The 19,100-nt window shown below is 36.3% G+C and overlaps 3 protein-coding genes across 4 annotated transcripts in view; 1 reads left to right on the top strand and 2 right to left on the bottom strand.

Moving 5' to 3' along the window:
- LOC110828809 (protein LLP homolog) overlaps positions 1-19,100 on the bottom strand; it is a 49,460-nt gene that overhangs the window by 1,905 nt on the left and 28,455 nt on the right. Inside the window, exons 1-2 of one of the 2 annotated variants that reach the window (XM_022061851.2) lie at positions 767-917; positions 231-393 (exon numbers count right to left, since the gene is read on the bottom strand). In XM_022061851.2, the coding sequence (XP_021917543.1) occupies positions 231-384 (154 nt within the window). In that variant the 5' untranslated portion in view covers positions 385-393; positions 767-917. Of the gene's footprint in view, positions 1-230; positions 394-766; positions 918-19,100 lie in introns of those variants that run through there. The other variant, XM_022061853.2, reaches the window with a different exon arrangement.
- DopEcR (G-protein coupled receptor DopEcR) overlaps positions 1-19,100 on the bottom strand; it is a 220,011-nt gene that overhangs the window by 172,467 nt on the left and 28,444 nt on the right. The window lies entirely within an intron of this gene.
- LOC110828806 (uncharacterized) overlaps positions 2,780-19,100 on the top strand; it is a 57,136-nt gene continuing 40,815 nt past the window's right edge. The window contains exon 1 of the mRNA XM_022061843.2: positions 2,780-2,937. Coding sequence (XP_021917535.2) covers positions 2,855-2,937 — 83 coding nt within the window. The 5' untranslated portion in view covers positions 2,780-2,854. The remainder of the gene's footprint in view (positions 2,938-19,100) is intronic.

The following is a 19,100-nucleotide window of genomic DNA, read 5'->3' as shown; positions in this document are numbered from 1 at the left end:
ATGATATATATCTGGTTGAAGTAGCATTTGAAATGGGAAGTTCTTTTTAGGGAAGATTTCTGACAAACATGTTCTGAACAAAAGCAAAGATGAAGGCAGAAAGTAGTTCTGAAGTTTGGAAGGCTTTCTGTAATTCATTAAATCATAATCCCATATTACATACAGTGTCACACTGAGGGTGATTTTAATCTAGGTTAAACCTTATTTACAGACTCAGTAAAGAAAATTACCTGTTGCTATATTATCAATATCTTTCATTTCAGTATCTCCATTTTCATCAATTCCCAAAACCTTCTTCAACAGAGCCAATTCCTTCTTTCCGTATCGTTCCCTCTTTATAGCTCTCATTTTCCGTTTCCACTTACTTCGTAAGCTTTTCGCCATATTGTTCACCTGTAATCAGCAACATAAATACTTCATATGCACAAAGACTGAGGACATGTAGCATGCATTGGCAAGCCAAGGAAGGAATGTAGACAATTTAGTCCTGCACAGACCTGGATACAAATGGGAAAGATAATAATAAAAAAATATTGGTGATCATGAAGATAATTGATTCCCTGCAAAAATACAAATGCAAATTTAGTTTTAAACGTGTTCAATTAAAGTTGGACCCATGAACATAACGCTACAAAAATCGTAATTTATTTGCCTAGTCTTTGCTGAATGAAGGTTATGTTGGAATAAACGACACTCTGGCCTACAATAATACATTCCGCTTACTGTGGAGTATAATGTAAACTCAATAATTCATTGTTTTACTTACTAATTATGTCAGTCGAACAATATAACACCTCAAATTCAACTTAACACGTATAAATATGTAAACCTCCCTCTAGAAGACAAGACGATTCCAACATGCCCTACAACATGCTTTACCGACTTCCGGTACCGACATTCTACTTCACTGCCATCTATGACTGATACGAAAATACTTTTCAGTCCAGCAGTGGTAGCTTAGTCGATAAGCACAATTTCTATTCTAGTCTTTGAAATGATTATCGTAACTCCAGGTAATAAAACTAAACCGATACCAACAGAGGAAATTGTTGTGACACATCGCTCTGATGATGGAGGCAGCAAAGACCTCTGTAACGTCGATAGACTTCTACCAAATTACACGGCGCAACAACACAGAAGACTCAACGCTGTGGAAACATCAAATCCTACAAATGTTAGAACTTCAGCCGCTGTCCACGTCCGCGGTTTCAAGACACAACATTCGCTGATGGAACGGATATCCTTAATTGTGTAATGTTTCTCGGAGGGGTGGACGAAGGTTCCGCCAGAGGCCCAATTCCATCAACTGCCTACGTTAAGAATGCATGGAGCTGTGTCTCCATTCCATTTATTGGCCAACTATGGCGCTGGGGGATGACACAGTAGTGGCGACGCAAAGCCAGTGCGGCGACATCTGGAACGAAGATGTTCTGCTCTCAAGTGACAAGGATGTTTTTTTTTTTTTTTTGTATTCCACGCTCTAACCAGGGGCACCCAGAATCCTGTTCTGTCGCCCCTAGTGTTCACACAAACTTACAATTTCGTCGACACGACAGCAAAGATTTCGAACACTAATAAGTTTAACATTCAGTGGTGATGGACGATTTACTAAAGCTTTGTGACAATGGTTAATTCGCTTTGACAGTGTATATTGATACAAACGACGTTTCAAAAGTTGGTTCTACTCCCATCTTCAGGTGACAGGTTGTCATTTTACTGGCATTGTTATTAAATTCCTATCTATTCATCACTTTACAGGATATTTACTTCTATGTACCTGAGAGAAACCTAGCCTCTGAGGTATTATCTGAAATACATCGTCTTTCGAATGACGTATGAAGATCCTAAAATGGCGGTCTTCTGAAGTTCCCTGATGTCGTGTTCGCCCGGGATGTTGGCCAAATATTTTCTGAGTGACTTAGAGAGAGTTCCAGTTGCTCTTATAATTATTGGGAACTTCTGCCTTCACTTTCCACATTGACACGAGCGTAATTTATTCCGTGATTGTACCAACTTTACAGAACTAAAACGTAAACTGTAACCTTTCACCGAGAACAAACAAATGACTGAAGATGGTTCTCTCATGGGATGTTATGTGATAGAAACTGACCGATGTTTCAGAAGAACTTACTGACTCCATCATCAGGGCGCCCTGGTGATGAGGTACATCTCACCAACTCGCCAACAAGTTTCTACCACGTTCTGTCTCCTTCCACAAGTAATATAAATGCACGCAAGCACAATACATACAGATGCACCAAAGAGACGTATACACACATTCAGTATATGATATGAAGACATTTAAATAAACCTAACCATTACATACGTCAGCATTGGCACTTAGTAAATTAGCGAACCTGGTGGAGGTGTTAACAACGACCGCTGTTAACGGGATGATTAATAAATAACGAATTGTTTAATTTTAACCGTCTAATCAGAATAAAATATTTTATTAAATATTAAAATATTATTACTACAATTAACATTTAATATTTAAAATATTTAATATATTTTAAATATTTAATATATTTTAAATATTTAATATATTTTAAATATTTTAAATATTAAATGTTAATTGTAGTAATAATATTTTAATATTTAATAAAATATTTTATTGTGATTAGACGATTAAAATTAAACAATTATAATCATCACAATATGACGCAACATTATCATCTCATAAATAACGAGTTGTGAAGAAGGCGATGGTCACCCCTGCCGACCACTGTCGTAGGGTTCTGAGTCATTGGAGGGGCTTCCTTATCCGCCCGCTGTCAAGTGTAGCTCAGTTACTCGGCCGGAATTAAGACGTGGTTAGGTTACGACTAACTGGTGTAAGAATGCAATCTTAGTGATGGGCTGTCACAAGTCAAAATTATCGGAGGACCACAAGGTGCCACCATACATGCCTGGTGCCACAGGTGTCAGTGCTGATGGGTACGTATCACGATTTATTTTTTTAAAAAAAATTGAGGTTAGAACCGTCAATCGGGGTAAGAGAATGCAGGACTGTCTCTGCAGGTCCAATTGAGGTACTCGTGTCTTGAATACGAAATTTCTCTCTCGTTATTTCAGTTGTGCATCAGTCATTGTCGTGATGTTTATTTGTTTTAGACACAAAACTATCGATGCGAAACAAATCAGAATATAATACGTCAATGTAATGTAATTGTGAAAATGAAATTTTTAATTTTCATACCACATTGGAATAAAAAATCATCATTAAAGCTAACATAACTAAACGGAAGTTTAAAATGGATTCTTTTAAATGAATGGATTCGTAAATCACGTCACAGCACCAAGCGATGACACAGTCTCAAAAATTCTGTTATAGATGGCAGAAGAGTGCGTATTTGTAGCTCGACTGGAACGTGAGATTTAATGGACTGCTTTAAAAAACAACGCACTGATAGCAATTGGCATCATTATCAAAAGTGAAGATAACTGTCTTCTGGGTTGTAGAGCCTTGTAGTCTGGTAGAAATTTACCGTCGTCTCAGAAGTCCTTGCTGCTTCCATCGTCAGGGCCTTCTAAACTTTATTGAACTTCTATTAGACTGCACGACGCTACAACCCCGTAGACCAGTGGTAATCAACCTGGGGTACGCGAAGACATCTTAGGTGCTACGTGAAATTTAAAAAAAGAAATATTATTTTATGATAAACACTGAATAATAAGTAATGTAATTTATTTAATTTATTTTAGATGTAGATTATATACTATATAAAACTTGAATTATACACCAACAACTTTGGGGGTTCAAAGTTGAAGAGAAATTATATCTGCGGGTACGCGAAGACATCTTAGGGGGTACGTGAAATTTAAAAAATATATATATTATTTTATGATAAACACTGAATAATCAGTAATGTAATTTATTTAATTTATTTTAGATGTAGATTATATACTATGTATAACTTGAATTATACACCAACAACTTTGGGGGTACAAAGTTGAAGAGAAATTATATCTGGGGGTACGCGAACAAAAGAAAAGGTTGAATACCACTGCCGTAGACAGCCATCTTCCTTGAATCTTTCGACTGTATGAAAAGGAAACAGCCGAGTCTGGGCTCTGATGTCACTTTCGATAATTAGTGCTGACGTCCTCCCGCTAATTGGGCTGGACCCGTCAAAGAACGAGCTGTATCGGAAGAATCAGCACGTGGCCACGTCATTTGTGAGCCTAAAATATTCGATATGAATTAAGGCTGTCTCAGTGTTTATGGCCGGCTCATATGCGGTCGAAATGGATCCTCCAATGTTTGTAGTTACATTACCACTCCAAAAACTATAAGAATTCAGCAGTTCCACAATAAAAGCTGACTGTTCTCATGTCTAATGGGTAATAAACCCACGACCAGAATAATTAAACTAGCAGAGCGATAAAGTAGTAGTGACGACGTTTTAACGACAGCAATAACGCCACGCAGCTGTGAACTTGTCAGAGAAATGGTTGCACACGGTCGTGTCACGTGACCGTGGGAGCCATTTGCTTGTGGGGTGATGTCCTACTGAAAAACACCTGCAACTACTACCACTACCACCATTGTCGAAAATAAAAAATAACAAGAGAGCTCAGGAAGTGTATTTCATACCACAACACACATAATATCCTCATTCGTTCTTCGCAGCTTGTATATAGAGGCATTAAACCAGCCTTGTTCGATAGTTCCCACTTTGGCCACCAGATAGTACCGCCACCATATCCACCTCGTGACTTTTCTTAATCGTCATTTTGTTATCACCGCACATAGGATATTCAAATATACGATTCTCAGGTCATGAAACACAGCACAAACTTCACACCAAATTTCATCCAAATCGGTCCAGTGGTTCTCGAGTTGAATCGATTGGACGGACGGACATAACCTGACCATGACGCGTTCTCACTATGCAGAACGCATAATAAGTCTTAGCATGTAGGGCAATTGTCCTGAGGTGCAATGAATATTCTCCTAAAGGAAAAAAAACCCATCAAGTCCTATTCGTTTGGTTCCTTGACAATTTTGCGTTATTCTATCTGCCTTACGTACATGCAAGTATGTTGTTTTTCGTAGTACTTCAGCTGTGATTTAGTGCAATGTGAATTATTCCAATCATGTCAGAATTTCGCAAGAAATGTGCCAGGAATTTGAGAAAAAATTCACTCCACTTAAATAGACATGTATTTAAATGAACCTGGCTGAAATAACCCACCGTCTTAGTGACAACGGAACTCGGCGAGTGTTAAACTTTAGGGTGCCATAAACTTTACGTCATTCGGTATTCTATAGTCTTCTTACAAACTACAAGGTGAATATGAAGAATTATACATAGTTTAAGAGTCAACGTAACTGAAGTAAAATTTGTTAATCACATTCTGTGCATCACAAAATAAAGAGGGAATTTTCTCAAACCCCTCTGGGTTTAGAGAACTACCCGTTGAGAACTACCGTACTATAGTAATCCCCCTTAGGCGGTTCTAAGTCACCAGCAGAGGGAGTTCTGATGTGCTTTCACTCACAAAGGCTCCGTTGTTCGTGTTGCAATGTTACGCTAATTTTCCGGTGGCCTTGAAGAGTTCTGTAGTGAATCCCCTCTAAACAGGTCGACACTCGAAGAATGTGAGAATTATATGTTTAAGATAAGAAGGAAATGTTTTATACAACGTTTATGAAAGTAATTGCATGGCATTGTCACGAAAGAAATTCGATTTTCGTTTTTCAATTTATAATATTCTGATATTCAGTCAAAATTTCTGTAAGCAGCTCTTAGTTACAACCCACTGCTTCTCGAAGCAAATTACATCCACGTTTTAACAGTCAGAAGTCAGAATTTCATTTAAATAATATTTGAAAATTCGGTTATTATATCAAAGAAAACATTACGCGTCTCCAATACGAAGATCAGTTGGTCAGCAATGTCAGAGATAATAATCAGCTGTTTATTTATACACTGAACAAAAGCAGAGATTTGGTGATTGTTAAAACCATGTAGCACTAAGTTTTAAGTGTCAAAATATTTAAGTCAGCGCACTCTCTGAGCCTCTGACCGAACAACAGTTTCCAGGGACTGACGATTGGCGGCGACACCAGCGTCTCTTCGTCACCGCGACACTTCAGTCGGTTAATTGAAATGTTACGCGTCTGAGGGCCATTTACTCTTATTGTGTAACAATGATCCCACATCCGGATGCAGCTAGGGGACAGAGCTGAGGCCGTGAAATAATTTCAGCCTCGTATCAAGGTCTTTCAAAGTCTTTTTTCCGAGTCCTATAGGGCGTTCGGTCGTGCTTCTTGTACGCCAATCCCAACAAAACCTTCTGACATGAGAGCCAATCAGAGCGTTTATACATTTAATTTGTTTGTTCATTGATTTATCAGGTCGCTCACTCACTCATTAATTTTAATTATTTATTCTCTTATTTACTGGCTTGTTTAATTATATTATTACATGTATTTCTGGGACAGCTTTACCTTTTACGTATTTATTTGCGAGAACAACTTCGGAACAACTTTTTTTCAGGTAAATCGACTGGAGCGTGAATCTGACCACTAACCTCAATTTACAGTTCCGAGGCTACGAATCTGAAGACTTTTATTCCGGTTTCGTTTTTTATGATGGTGTGGTGCTTGGACGTATCTAGCTGTTAACCCGAACAATTTTCTCAGGAAAGTTCAATGTTCCATGCATTAATGATCATTGTTACTTGTTTGATCTCACGCCAATTTGTCACGTCTGAAAAAAATTACTCAACTAATAGAGAAATCTGACCATTGTTATTGAATCTTTTAAATTTGACTGGAGCATTGTTCACTTTGTCACTTATCGTGATAGACGTGAGCATTTTTTTTTACAAATAAATGCCACGAGAATCTATGTCAAAGTTTGAAAAGAAAGATTACTTCCAAGGACATAGAAATTTTTAACGATAACATTCAAAGCACGAAAAACGTAGTCTGAGAAATTTTACTCGTAATGATCGACACAGATTTGTAAGACAGAATAAAACAATATTTATTAAGGATAAGATTAAATGTAATTTTAAATCGTAGTATTAACGTGGTGTCATATCAAAAGTTTTATCATCGTATTTTGTTACAAGTTGGAAAATACTGGTCTCAAAATTATTCGACGTCTACATAAACACTGTTTCCTGAAATATCTCGTCTGGCGCGCTGGTTATGACAATGCCCTGTGTATTCCGGTATTTAAATCGAAAAATATTTTAATATATTTTAAATATTAAATGTTAATTATAGTAATAATATTTTAATATTTTAAATATTAAATGTTAATTATAGTAATAATATTTTAATATTTTAAATATTAAATGTTAATTATAGTAATAATATTTTGATATTTTAATATTTTAAATATTAAATGTAAATTATAGTAATAATATTTTGATATTTTAATATTTTAAATATTAAATGTTAATTATAGTAATAATATTTTGATATTTTAATATTTTAAATATTAAATGTTAATTATAGTAATAATATTTTGATATTTTAAATATTAAATGTTAATTATAGTAATAATATTTTAATATTTTAAATATTAAATGTTAATTATAGTAATAATATTTTAATATTTTAATATTTTAAATATTAAATGTTAATTATAGTAATAATATTTTGATATTTGAATATTTTAAATATTAAATGTTAATTATAGTAATAATATTTTGATATTTTAAATATTAAATGTTAATTATAGTAATAATATTTTAATATTTTAAATATTAAATGTTAATTATAGTAATAATATTTTAATATTTTGATATTTTAAATATTAAATGTTAATTATAGTAATAATATTTTGATATTTTAATATTTTAAATATTAAATGTTAATTATAGTAATAATATTTTAATATTTTGATATTTTAAATATTAAATGTTAATTATAGTAATAATATTTTGATATTTTAAATATTAAATGTTAATTATAGTAATAATATTTTGATATTTTAATATTTAATAAAATATTTTATTGTGATTAGACGGTTAAAATAAACAACAACGAAAAATATTTGTTATCTGGACTCTTTCCACAGTCTTTGTTTAAAAGAAACTGTCTCTTTTTCTGTCTTCAGGCAAGAGGGAAGGTACATACTCAGTTGGTTCCGTCATCCAACTGTCTCAACTTCGTTTGCCCTCCTTCATGTGTTTCATCAAAGTTCTGCTGGTTTCTCGCCTTACGCTGACATACGTACTCCTATTTATTCGCAAACTTTGCAACGTAGCGTACTTCCGCTTTTAACATTTGTCCATTGTGACAAGGACAAAACGTTTCCGTTGCTGACAGACGTAGACTAAAATAACCTACATTACGTAAACATAAAGTGGAACAATCGTAAAGAACATGTTTTATAAAAATACACGTACATTTCTGTTATTACAGGAAGGTAGAGTTCCATTGTTCAAACCGAAAGAAATATAACAAAATATTATGGACATTGTTGTGGTATAAAACACATTTAAGATTTATAAAATTAATAATTACTTACATCAAAGCTGTTTCAAAGCTAACAATGTCTTTACAACGAATCCAGTTGAAAGAAATTTTACAGAAATTGTCTGTTTTCAAACAAATGACAGCTATAATTTTAAGTCAAAGAAACAAAGTTTACTGTCCACATTATTAACGTCTTCTGAAGCCCTCGTTCAAGTTAAGAATATCCAATGCTGTCCGTGGCAATAGAAACGTTGTCGAAACCTTGTCTCGATCCACCCAAACCTTTTTAGACTAAATGTTTGTATCGTCTAATGTGATTAAACGTGGACATTCTTAACCTAGATTGGGGCGTGTTACATCAATTCAGTTCATTATGGTTTATGTCCAAACTTAATCAAGACAGTGTTGAATCGATTGTCCGCAAAGCTCACCAGAACCATTACTACATGTTTAGCGTGTTTCATATTAACAGGTTGTCTCGTGCCTCAGTACCAACCTGAAGAAAAAATAGTGATTATTGTCCTCGTGGGGTTTGTTCTAGGATGTAGACAGTTTATATTCTCGCCGAACATTCTAGTTCAAAATTCTATGTCATAATCATCTCATCTGGTGGTAGATAAACACAAATTTCAAAATTCACAGTTAAATAATGTAATTTCTAACCCAGCTCGTAGCTAATTGACTTCGACACGTTTTATATTAATCCATTGTTTCGATATTAACACCTCCTCGTGTACCAAAAGCCTGCATCTCATGAAATATGTTTTCAGAATTAGTTTTCATTGTAATTGAGCCTATCAAAGTAATTAATCTGTTAACTGTTTATTGTGTGTATTTCTCGATGTTTCCAGGCACGTTCTCAGACAATAGACTCGTAAACGGTTTCCAACAATAGTCTAATTCAGATATCTGTCTATTTTGGAAATACGAAACGTAAATATAAAGGATTTATAGACATAAGATACAGATTTGGAAAAGACAAATCAGGAAAATACATGACGTCGACTGCAACCCTCAGTTTAACTGGGGAATTTGGTTTTCCGGGGTTATTTTAATCACACTTATAATATGGTTAAAATCCGTGTAAACGAATATGTACGTTTCTACGGGAGCCTCTTTACGTATAAACACGTCGAATTCTTTATTTTCACACGGTTAGGTTAGGTTAGGTTAGGTTAGGTTAGGATAGGATAGGTTAGGTTAGGTGAGGTGAGGTTAGGTTAGGTTAGGTTAGGTTTAGTTAGGTTAGGTTAGGTTAGGCTAGGCTAGGTTAAGGTTAGGTTGGGTTGGGTTAAGGTTAGGTGAGGTTAGGTTAGGTTAGGTTAGGTTAGGATAGGTTAGGTTAGGTTAGGTTTAGTTAGGTTAGGTCTAGTTAGGTTAGGTTAGGTTAGGTTAGGTTAGGATAAATAACAGTTTACTCCTGTATTTGTGCTCTGCAGTGGTGCAGACATTTTACAGAAATTTCAAAAGTTTAAAATATTGGTGAAGGATATTGTGAACCCGAGCCAAATTTTAAGTGTATTTTGTAACTATTTGTGTATATATAAGACTGATCACGACGTACCAACAGAGCGAAAAATTATGCGTGGTCATATTATTCAATTTGAAACCTTAGATTAAATTTACGCTGTGGGGCAGAACACGGTCAGGTCTAGGACAATTTGGATGGAGATGGGTTTATTTCGACAGCAGTTCGTGAAGAAATGAAAAGAAAAGAAGAGAAAACATTAAAAAGGAAGAGAATGTAGATGCACGACATATTTGTATCACGTATGATGAGGGCGAATTTCATACATTATTTCAAAGAGTGGGCGAAGACCCCGGGAAACATAGGCAGTATACGTACATCCGCAGGAGTTCTGCGTCAGCCATCAAGAAATAACTTCACAGCGTTATCACTTTCCTGGATTCTCGGGCCAATGTTTCCGGGTAATCATTAAAACGAGTTGACAGACGTCGAGGAACGTGGTGTTAGATTTATTGACCATGGATTCTTAACTGGTGAATCATAAAGTTTATAAAGAATTCTTATGTAATTTACAGATAAGCACTAGTTACACCTCTTCAGCGTTCCTGCTTCGTATTCGGGGAGTTCCGCGTTCAAATATCAGCCCTCAGACCGGTTATCCTGATTGAGGCTCGCGGTGGCTTTCCTCAGTCCCTCCAGGCAAATGCTTTCTCAAAGTCCGTACTTGGGTAAATTGCCTAGAGCTTGAAGCTGACCACTCAAATTTAGTGCTGACGTTAAGAGTGCGTGGAACTTTTCCTTCATTCCACCATGTCTTAATGGTATGCTGTCGTAGTTAAATAGGGACCACCGACAACTTCATGTTACGTTCAAGATGCTGTTACGATTGGATGTGAAAGTTGTCGTATATAAACAGTTCTGGTTCTGTGACGAGGTTGGATCGGACTACGGCAGACTACTCGCGATTATCCGAGGGCGGATTAAGCAGGGTCTGTCTGGTTTAAACGAAAGTTGAAGAGAAATTTAGAAAGAAAAAAAAAATGTTTCAAAAGTTTTAAAAATAAATAAATACAATAATGACATTATTTAACGTATTAACAGAAATAAATTTTTGCTAAAAACCTGACGTTTACGACAATATAATATATTATTACGATTCATAGAAATCCTTTTTTTTTTAAAAAAATAAAAATTGTTGGTACGTACTGTGTTAATTTTTTTTCAATACTTTCATTTATTATTAAATTTCTAAAAATTTAAGTAGCGTGTGATAAATTTGGGTGTTGTTCTTTAATTTTTGCGGATTATCCAGGATTTAGACAAAACGCGAAATATATTTTCCAGTCAACTACGATAATCGCGAGTCTGCTGCATTAAAATGAGAGGTACTTGCTGTCTCCATCATCAGTGCTGATGATGGAGACAGCAAGTACATCTGAAACGTCGGTAAACTTCTACAACCTAAAAGACAGCCATCTTCGGACTCACTGCCGTCAGTAACACTAAAATTCTGCTGACAGTAAATTATATTTTTAGGAATCGAACGATATGACGTCGAACTTCAGTCAGATTAGAGCTTAATGCCTTGGTCCTTTCCAAATTATTCGTGGCCAGGATTTTTTTCCATTAGCCGGTAAAAAGCGAATCATAAATAAATTTGTTGTTATAATTTTTATTGGGTTTAGCTGACTCAAATGAAATGATGTGTTTGTCTTGCGAAATTGAGATGACGAGTCGTACTGTTTGTTACGAAGCAACACTCAGATTATTCCGTTGGATGACGCCAGTTTTCCTAGCAACGTAAAATCTGGCTTATCAAACACGGAAAGTGCACACATACCAGAATGTTTTATGAACTTTATGATTCACCCGCTAAGCCTACATAATCATCAGTAAATAAAAATGTAACGCCTGGAAACATTGGCTCACGACTAACATCAGAGCAGTAACGTCGTGATGTATCATAGCATTTTTACTTTCTACAAGGAACGTAATGTTGTCTCTTCCCTGAATCTTGAGACCAAAATGTCTGTATGTCAGTTCACGCGAATACAACCACAAGGTAAATTAGATGACTCTAATACCACTTGTCTATTGGCATTTTAGAATCTGAAGATAGAAGTTTACTGACGTTTCAGAGGTCCTTGCTGTCTCCACCATCAGGGCATTGGCGCAACAATCCAGAAGACAGCCATCTTCAGACTTAAAACCGTGAAAACTTCAAATCCTACTTATTTTAGAATCTATCTTAAAGCCCTTAACTTCGACTAACAATTATCTTAAGCTGTGTAAATAATTTATATTTGCTTCAAACAATTCAGTTATCATATAATGGTTTCAAAAACGCATTTTTCACCATACTGATATATTAAAAGGTTTGTTCAGGAGTAATTTAATGTGGAAATTTTAAATTTAAGGCATATTTTAATTTTCGCTTCACGTAAAACTGTAATTTCCAAGAAACACACCCGTGTATTTTCGTTCTGTGTGTTAAGATTTAAAAGACAAAGTATTATCCGTCATTAAACGGTGTACGCTGAATCCCTTTCCAGAACTTGGCGATAGAATTGAATTTACCTGAAACCGTATCCATAATTTATTGAAGTATTTTCAAACGTAACACTCGATACGTTTATCTCACGAAACGTCGACTGTACCACAAGTAAGATCCTTCAAGCGAAGGTTAGACTGTATATTAAGGACATTAACTTTTTATATCATTCAGTTTTTGTAAGATGCGCCGTTTAGGATTAATTTTATGTAATTAGATGTAAGCAGTTTTATTAAGACACGTTTTAAAACAAAATTTTAACTGTTATCGTCAATTTTTCACCACGATTAAAGAAATATTTGAGAAAAAATATTTATTTTCTGATAAAAAAGGTTTTTGACATCTACTCAACTCGTAGTCAAGAAGGAATGAGTGTACATATAAGGCGTGCGAAAACAAAATATAATCTTTTCAAGGAAATGGAAAGTACCCACAACTGATAAACTGGTGTCTGGAAATAAACACGTTTGGAGCAGTCGTTATGCAATTATTTTACTTACAAACCGGTATCAATTTCTATATGTAAATATATATATATATATATATATATATGTGTACAGGTGTGGACGAAAAACTTGGCCCCTGGGTAACGTCACAAGTGTAGGAAACTGATTATGATTCTACTAGTCACGGAAAAAGAACGAATTTTACCTCAAGAAGAGAATCAGTCTCTTGGGAAAATAAAACGAAATCTTGAAACACAAACAGAACGTTCACGAAACTGACGCCTTACAGACTTGAACTGGTATTCAGACCTGAGAAATATTTTCAGACAAGACTGCCGTCATGACATTTACGAGCCGCTCGTAGCGGTCTCTCACGCGCCGAGTGCGCGAAGTGCTCTACGCCAGTGGTATTCAACGTTTTTTGTTCGCGTACCCCCCAGATATAATTTCTCTTCAACTTTGAACCCCCAAAGTCGTTGGTGTATAATTCAAGTTATACATAGTATATAATCTACATCTAAAATAAATTAAATAAATTACTTTACTGATTATTCAGTGTTTATCATAAAATAATATTTTTTTTTAAATTTCACGTACCCCCTAAGATGTCTTCGCGTACCCCCAGATATAATTTCTCTTCAACTTTGAACCCCCAAAGTCGTTGGTGTATAATTCAAGTTATACATAGTATATAATCTACATCTAAAATAAATTAAATAAATTACTTTACTGATTATTCAGTGTTTATCATAAAATAATATTTTTTTTAAATTTCACGTACCCCCTAAGATGTCTTCGCGTACCCCCAGATATAATTTCTCTTCAACTTTGAACCCCCAAAGTCGTTGGTGTATAATTAAAGTTATACATAGTATATAATCTACATCTAAAATAAATTAAATAAATTACATTACTGATTATTCAGTGTTCATCATAAAATAATTTTTTTTTTAAATTTCACGTACCCCCTAAGATGTCTTCGCGTGCCCCCAGATATAATTTTTCTTCAACTTAGTACCCCCAAAGTTGTTGGTATATAATTCAAGTTATACATAGTATATAATCTACATCTAAAATAAATTAAATAAATTAAATTACTGATTATTTAGTGTTTATCATAAAATAATATTTTTTAAAAAAATTTCACGTACCCCTTAAGATGTCTTCGCGTACCCCAGGTTGAATACCACTGCTCTACGCCAACTCTGTTTTAATTGTAATGCCCGCGACTGTGTTGTTTTAAGTTATATTTCGCGGTTTTACCCAGTCTCTCCGGGAAAATGCCAGGGTAGTACCTGAAATTCGGTCATGACTCGTTCCTTCTGCATCACTCATCAACCGCTATGTAGCAGTCTGAATTAATGACAGCGTCGTTAAACAAACCACACGATACCTATGGCCTTACAGGGGACATGTCATTACATGTTTCGAAACAACATCGAAACATCGCAGCGTTACGCAATGCAAGTCATGCAGACTTACATAAACAGCACAAGGCAGGTTTCGAACATCCGGCCTTCAGGACGTGGGAAAGTTTGAGGATGTAGCAAAGTGATAATCGATACGCCACCATCGATTTTTTTTTTCCTCGAAACCAATTATTCTGAGTGAAATTTTAACATTTGAGCTACCAACCCTCATCCCACTAGTTTCTGCTGAGACCCCATCATGCTTTAGGCGTTTTTTTACTCGCGCAGATTTTATTGCGACAATATGAACTGTGACGCGTTTTGGTTGCGTTTGAAGGAGAAACGAGGAAGAAACAAAGACGAAAGGAAAACAAAGAAAAATTAAGGATAACAGAAATTACAAAGGAAAACAAAGTATATTTTAAAGTTGGTCAACTCTGACACTTTAGGACAATTCTCTCTTGAACTGGTCGATCGATACACGATAACTCGATTAGTCGTGCTGTAAAAAGGGTTTATATGGGACTTAACAGTTCTACTGACACCCATTATAAGAATCCAAACCACCTCCGACCTTTAACTTCTTCTGATAATCTGAATACAAATCTGTCAGCCAATTAAAATGATTCTTCAGTATTGTAAATCAGGACAAATCATTCCATCGTCTATATTTTGTTTACAATCTTTACTAGAGATTCTGAATTCGATGCCGACGACCGATTCGTTTCAATAATATTGGAAATCTCCCTAAATTAATTTAATTTCTGGTGTTAGCATTTATAATTATTCTACTTTTGTCTTAACGTCGTCTGTGCTTCGTACTAAGAAGTTTCTCTAGGCCAGGGGTCCTTACTATTGGCAGATCATTTGGCAACGACATAACGCGAGGTTACAAATAAGGAAAAATTACTGAAAGTTCAAGGCAATGCACAAAATTATTACTAAATTGGTCCATAATGTTTCTATTCGCATGCATCCTCCCTCCAAGTGTTAATCGGTTTAAGCCTGATACACGCTCACTTGGACAGGCAGAGTGAAACACTGTCGACATCAACGAGACGTGTTTTCTGATGTAACGTAATTTTGTTTTCCCCAGATTACGTGGTAGCATTGAATTACTGAAAATTTTCTCGGGCCGCACCGGCGGGCCACATACTGAGATCCTCTCTCATCTAGGCCGTCTATGATATTTAGGGTACAAGGTCATCGATGGTTCAGTTCAGACGTTTAGACAATGGTCACAAGCTTAATGATCCGCTTGGATGCCACATCAAAGCACATCCAACATACGAGAATGACATAATCACAGAATACAAGTGGAAATTCGGATAAAAACGGCGTAAGGAACGTCTGAGAGACACAACGCAATTCAGAATCCTTTATCTTGCCGCCTGCTATCGAAAAATGCAAAGATAATATCATAACGTCACCCACTCTTTGTGAGGGTGTGAAACCAGGTCTCTTACATTAAAGAAATGACACCAATTGAAGGTGTTTTTCGAACAGGGTGTTGAGGAGAATATTTGGTCCAAAGCTGGACGAATTTAACAGGAGGACGGACATAAATGCGTGAAGAGAAGCTCCATGGTTCGTACCTTTCATCGAATTTTATTACGATGACCAAACCAAATGGAATGAGAAGGATCGGGCATAGGGGAGATGAAAAATGCATATAAAAATTTTGGTTGGGAAACCTGAAGAGCAGTGACGACTTGGAAGACTAAGGCGTGGATGGGAGGATAATATTAAAATGTATCTTAAAGGAATATTTTTTTGGGGGGTGCCGATGGCGGAGTCTTGTGAACACAATAAACCTTCGTTCCCATAACAATCCGACACCTTGATTCTTTGGACCGAATATTTAACCATGACGACAATAAATCATGTCATCTAATTACTACATATTCATATTAATCCCCACTATGTGGTCACCATTCAACATTATTTTATGCTCTGTTCATAATCCACGGCCATGTGGGTACCAATTATTTACATTATGATGCTGACTCGGTGTTGATAAGAACAGGGAGTATACATCGTGTAATTATGTGTTAAGAGCGTAGTATAAATATTATTAAGCAAATAGGCTTAATTATGATCACTCTCTCACTACGGTGGGGCAAATTCTTTGAAAAGTGTATTCGGCTCGTCAAAGAATAAGCCACTTAATTATGTTAATTACATATTATTACACAGAGCATTATAAACTGATCACAGATTCCAATGTTTTATCGAATTCGTTTCAATATCTAATGATCTGAATGATTTTTACAAAAGTATTTCTACATTTGTTTCTTTTAAGGTCAGACATCGATTTTAATGCTGTTCTGTACTCGGAGATGTTTCGGTCAGAGGTAACACAAATATTTTATCAGCAAGAGCTGTAGATAAATGTACAAATATGTATTTATGATAGTGAAATCGGTAGAAGACTGAGGGTGCCTACAATAACTGTGCAGGCGATGGAAAGGAATCCCTCTGCACACAAACGTAAAATATTTCAGGAAGTTTATCGAGGAAGTTCTGAAGAGACACATCTTAAATTTGTTCGATTAGCTTCTGATAGCTGACAGACACAACGTATCAACTACTCTTTATATTTACTTTGCGTTGAGTTTAATGATTTTTCGTCTCGAAATCCGTAATACAATCGAATCTCAAAGTACTTTAGCTCAAGTTTCGTTAAGTGTTCTGTGAGGGTGAGACGAAGAGATTCCTAAGGGAATACAGAACTATCTTCTCGTTTGTAAGCTAAATACATTTCTGTCCACCCGTTCGTACTTTCAGCCATCAAAATAGTGGCCCCGATCACTTGTCTGTCTGTCCAGTATTTCAACTCCTGATGTGAGTAAAATAATCTTTAATAAGAGACAGTTTAAACTGCACCAAGTATTGCATTTTCTGGTGAAAAATGTCACGTGATGATGAATCTGAAAACGAAAAACCGAACTCTATGAAAATTGTGCTGAATGAGATGTTTCTAGGCCGGTAAAAAAATATTCTTGAAGAAAAGTAGAGATTATGATAAATACGAGGCGCGTCCCAAAAGTAAGTTTCCCACTCGTCCCACAGCTAGCAAACCTTATATTGCGCGAAGCGACTGTGCGTACGTGATAGAGCAATGACGTAGCATGGCGCATGCACTAACGGCACTTCCCGCGTTCTCACAGTAGCATCGTTGCAGCTGTTGAAGATGGAGGTTCTTATTCCAGCTCCCGCCGACTGTGAAGTGCGGTCAGTGATAACGCTAGGCCGCACACGGCTCGACGGACAGCAAGTCTCCTGCAGGAGTTCAGCTGGGAGGTGTTTAATCATTCACCCTACAGCCCGGACCTCGCTCCCAGTGATTTCCATCTTTTCCTACACCTCAAGAAATTCCTGTCCGGTCAGCGTCAGCGTTTTGAGAATGACAGAGAGGCGGAGATGGTTGTCACACAGTGGTTCCAATCCCAGGCGGCAGACTTCTACGACACAGGTATACAAAAGTTGGTCCCACGGTATGACAAATGTCTCAATTCCGGTGGCGAATATGTTGAAAAATAGCTGGACACTTGCTGTATCTGTTGCAATAAATATTTCCATGAAATTGTGTTTTGTTTCTGTAAACGGCCCCAGGGAAACTTACTTTTGGGACGCGCCTCGTACATCATTAAAATATGAAATATCGCCGCTTTGGACAATTAGAACTGGTATTATGCCCGATAACTGAACTGAGTGGAAAACATTTCATACAAAACTTATTGATGATTGGGTATAACTGAGTGTGGTGACTGGTTCAACAATCGGGTTTCGATTCCAGACGAAAACAGGGATTTTTCTCTTCGCACTTATCCTGGAAGGCTGTATGCCTCTTAAGTATCGTTGTGCCAGCATAATCCAATCACGGAAACGAGTGTGAATCCGCCAGTATTGCACGACCCGGAATATCTCTGCTTCTACAGAACAACTGAAATGATTTTCATGAAATTGGATACCGGATAAGCGCGGTTTAATTTGTTACAAAACAGTCGAATTATGGCAAACGTGCACATTTTTTAATCTGAAAATGGTTGTCTAAACTTTCACCAGATTGCAGCGAGAACCTCAAATCCTACCAAAAGGTCTGTCTACCTCACCCTGACTGAGTGCGTTATTTACAGAATTACTGTCAAAAATGACCTCCTCAGTCCTGGTGTCTCTTCTGACGCCATCTTGTCAGTACTGCATGAATATTGGAGGTAGAAGACGTCCAATTGGAAGATCAGGAATTGAATGAAACGATAACGATGGGTTGTGTGAAGACAAGGAGATGGATTCAACCGGCTCACGATGGTGCCCAGTGACGTACTTTGGTATCATCAGTGTCGAATCTTCGTTAATTACATAACCACTCCCTGGAAAGTCCACCATTAATCCTTTGAAGCCGAAGATCGTCTGAATATTATTTATGAATTCAGTCCGTACCGCGAAGAAAACACTACACCTCACCATTACGAAAATCAGCTGGTTAACCCTTTTGAAGCCGAAGATCGTCTTCATAATATTTACGAATCCAGACCGTACCGCGAAGAAAACACTTCACTTAACCATTAGAAGTCGAATCAGGCGGTACCACATAAGATTTAACAAAAGACCATCCCGGGCAAAGCCTTAATTCGCCAAGACCGACACAGAAATTCGAAACAAATTCATTTTAAAATATGTTACATTTCCACCACCTTCAGGGGGTTGGTGTTTTGTGAAGGGGTGTTTCCGGTGCAGGACGGACAGCATTTTTTTTTATGTGGGGGTGTCCTGAGAAAAT

This window comes from Zootermopsis nevadensis, unplaced genomic scaffold (genome assembly GCF_977971745.1).
Source record: "Zootermopsis nevadensis isolate Lab colony 2312 unplaced genomic scaffold, Znev_1.0 Znev_ptg000011l, whole genome shotgun sequence".
Classification (NCBI taxonomy): domain Eukaryota; kingdom Metazoa; phylum Arthropoda; class Insecta; order Blattodea; family Termopsidae; genus Zootermopsis; species Zootermopsis nevadensis.
Note: the sequence above shows the minus strand (reverse complement) of the source record. Positions and strands in the feature narration are given on the sequence as shown.